Source organism: Centruroides sculpturatus, unplaced genomic scaffold, assembly GCF_000671375.1.
Source record: "Centruroides sculpturatus isolate CEXI.00-Female unplaced genomic scaffold, Cexi_2.0 scaffold241, whole genome shotgun sequence".
Lineage (NCBI taxonomy): Eukaryota > Metazoa > Arthropoda > Arachnida > Scorpiones > Buthidae > Centruroides > Centruroides sculpturatus.
In genome coordinates this window covers 111,556-114,965 of record NW_019384409.1, presented here as the reverse complement: position 1 = coordinate 114,965, position 3,410 = coordinate 111,556, and the positions used below count along the sequence as shown (strand labels likewise).

Below are 3,410 nucleotides of genomic sequence, written 5' to 3'. Positions count from 1 at the left end.
TTTAAAAATGCAGATGGTATATTTACAATATATATAAAATACAGAATATACAAAAATTTGAGTCAGATGAAGAAAAAAAAACTCATGTCCACTCTCACAGCTTTATGGAAATCTACTCATTGCTCTCCTAATTGATATAGAGATAAGTACAAACAATAAACCAAGACAGAAGTTTCCATTCTTAATGATTATATAAAGTCCTGTCATCACCCACCAAATCATTTTTAACAAAACTTAGGAGAAGGAAAAACTGATCACCAAATTACAAGCAGAAAGTAGATAAACTGACTATTTACATAGGCATAATCAAATAGCAAATACAATACACCAAGAGCTTTCACACAAACAGATTATTAATTAAACACCCAGGTACAATACTACATATACTGTATACTCCACAGGCAATATTAGAAAATGACATACACAAACTATACTATGACAGAGCCATAATCACAGATAAAACAATTCATCATAACAGACATCACTCTCATTGAAAAATGCAGTAAGATTGCTTATATAATAGAAATTCTGTTCCAAACACTCATAACATAAAAGATGCTTACACTGAAAAAAAAAAAAAAAAATCAACAAGTACTGTACACTCCACTCAAGAAATAAGAGATGTGGAGGCTGGATAAATATTTATTGTAGCTGCTATCTTCTTTTCTATTGATGTTATACCACATACACTACACAAAAGTCTAGAAACATTAAACCTTAATAAAAAACATATACATGGCACTACAGAAAGATGCAATATTGAACACATGTCACATTGTTAAGAAGTTTCTAGATGTTGACACACATACCAATAACACAATTTAATGTTACACTTGTTTGGGTAGCTATACCTTGAATTTAGTCCAGCATAGCACTTGGAACCAGTTTCAGCTGAGCATGACATTTGCAATATATAATAATAAGATACATTTTAAGGGAAAAAATTCTACTTTTTTGTTTGGAAATATAACTTTGAATAATATTACATCTGAGTAAATCTCAAAATTTCACAATTTATTATTATATTTGGATTATACATGGCCAATTATTTCATATTTTTAATTAGTGGTTTTCTTTGAATGTCTACTATTTTAAACTGCATATTTTCTCTACAGTTACTATTAGAGGATAGTTATTTCTTTTGCACATACACATTTAATGTCTATATTAACAAAGTTTTAAATATTTATTAAAATTTTGATTTTTAAAATAAAGTAAACTTGAAATAGCAAATAGTATCTTTCTTTACAATGACTTACTTTCCATATATCAGTAATAAGAAAAATAATTAAAAAATATGCCTACTGTATATATTACATTGTCTATTTAAGTTTGTTTAATCAATAAATATAGTACTTACCGTAAAGAATTCTCTTATAGTTCAAATTAAATAGTAATTAGTTTTTTTCAACCATAAATAAACTAAATATAATTAACTCTTTTTTTGACTGATTTGAAGATGAGTCCATCTGCTTGTTTTTTGGAACACAAGAGTTTGAGTTTTTTTTTGGATGAAACGTTGTTTTTTTTTAGTTCTTCTGTTAGTTTAATGTATTTCTTTTGTAACTGTTTTTGTTTTGTAAAAATAAAGCATGTTTTCATCCTGGAAACTTTCTGTGTAGTGCTTTGAAGTTGGACATTACACTACCTACAGTAGTTTACAGTACTTGTTAATTTTACTGTTTCCCTTGTTTTCAAAAATCCTCAAATAGCATACACTACTGCTATTCAAGGACAGTTTTTATTTCAAGCTTTAAAGACCAGATGAAATTACTATTAATAAGAAATTATTATTGTAATAAAACAGATACTATCTACTTATGAAAATATAAATATATAAGTTAAAACACCAGCATCTTTTATGGTTGATGAGATAAACAGTTATCTCCAATAAGTGTGAACAAACAAAAACTATACTTAACCCTTGATTTACATAGTAGTTGGAATTGCATAATTTTGATTTAACATAGCATTTTAAAATATTTTTTAAAATCCAGTATTTTATTTTCAAATTAAGTATTTTCATCAATAAAATTAATGTTTAGACCTGTGCTAACTATTAATATATATATAAACATGATATTGAATTAAGGAACTTACAAAAATTAAATAAAAATATAACTTTCATAACAGATTTTATTAAGACTATCAACATCATCAGTAAACTAATAAAAAAAAAACTGGGATCAAAGAAGCTTGTAACATATATGATGTAAGAATTTCAGTTAAAAAGAACAAGGAAAATTCTTTATTAACAAGTGAAGAAGATACGGAATAAAATTACATTTTTATTCATTTTAATAAAAAAAGAAAAAATGGAACCTTGGAACTCAATCTCCCATTTCTCATAAATATTAGTCATAATCTACATGATTTCAATTTTACACAGAATGTAAAATTAGGTTGTATGTAGTTGCATGCATATTTACATGTATGAAAAGAACTTCAAAATGGGACTTTTCCAGTTTTAAAAATTGACAGCATGTTTTGCAAGAATTGCTAATTGAGGGATTCCTTTTTTAATTGTGCAAAAATTAACTAAATAAAAAAATTGTTAGTAAAATTCTTGTCTAATTACACTTATATTATTAAAAGTAAAATTGTATGTGCACATTTGAACAGATATATTCACTATTTAAAAAGAATCCTGCATTCTATTCTGTGCTATCAATTTTGTAAATTGATTCAATAAGATTAAAAGATAAAATTTAAGTGGAAATCTGACCAGAAACCTAATATCTGTATGGTTAAAATCCTTAAAAAGTTTATTGAAATGTATTCTTTAATTTTCATTGATAAAAATTATAACTGTTTCAAATATATTATTGTTTTAGAAACTATTTACTAAATATGAACATAAAAATAATTTAGACTAGTTTTTACTTACTTGTGAACGAGAATGTGAGATATGCATTCTAGTCAAGTTACGGCCATCACTAAAAGAAGATGCATCAGAATGACATCCAAGATAAGCTCCATAGTCGTCACCAAACTCAATCAGCTTTCTCACTTCCTCATCATTCAATGCTTGTTCTGAATAAGGCTCACTAAAATAAGGGGGATCCTGTTAAAATAAATTAAATTTTGTTAAAAATTATTGTAATCATTTTCATTTTATTAATAAATAAATGTGGAATATAACAACATAATTTAACTTCAATGTAAAGCATTTTAAAATGTTAATTTCTAAACTTTTCTTTACAACTTATGATTACAACAATTTTCACAAAACAGCAAATTTTTATAATTATATTAATTTTAACCTGTCAAGAATATAGTTTGGTGGTTTGATTGTGACTTTATTACAGTATTAAAATTAAAAAATTGATAGATTTTCCATTTTGATGATGCTATTTTATATTAAACAATTTTATTTTATTTATAAATACTTAAAATGATTAAAAAAAAAA

The 3,410-nt window shown here is 25.3% G+C and overlaps 1 protein-coding gene across 1 annotated transcript in view; it reads right to left on the bottom strand.

The window, feature by feature from the left end:
• LOC111618986 overlaps positions 1–3,410 on the bottom strand; it is a 140,704-nt gene that overhangs the window by 27,935 nt on the left and 109,359 nt on the right. The window contains exon 16 of the mRNA XM_023360615.1: positions 2,888–3,064. Coding sequence (XP_023216383.1) covers positions 2,888–3,064 — 177 coding nt within the window. The remainder of the gene's footprint in view (positions 1–2,887; positions 3,065–3,410) is intronic.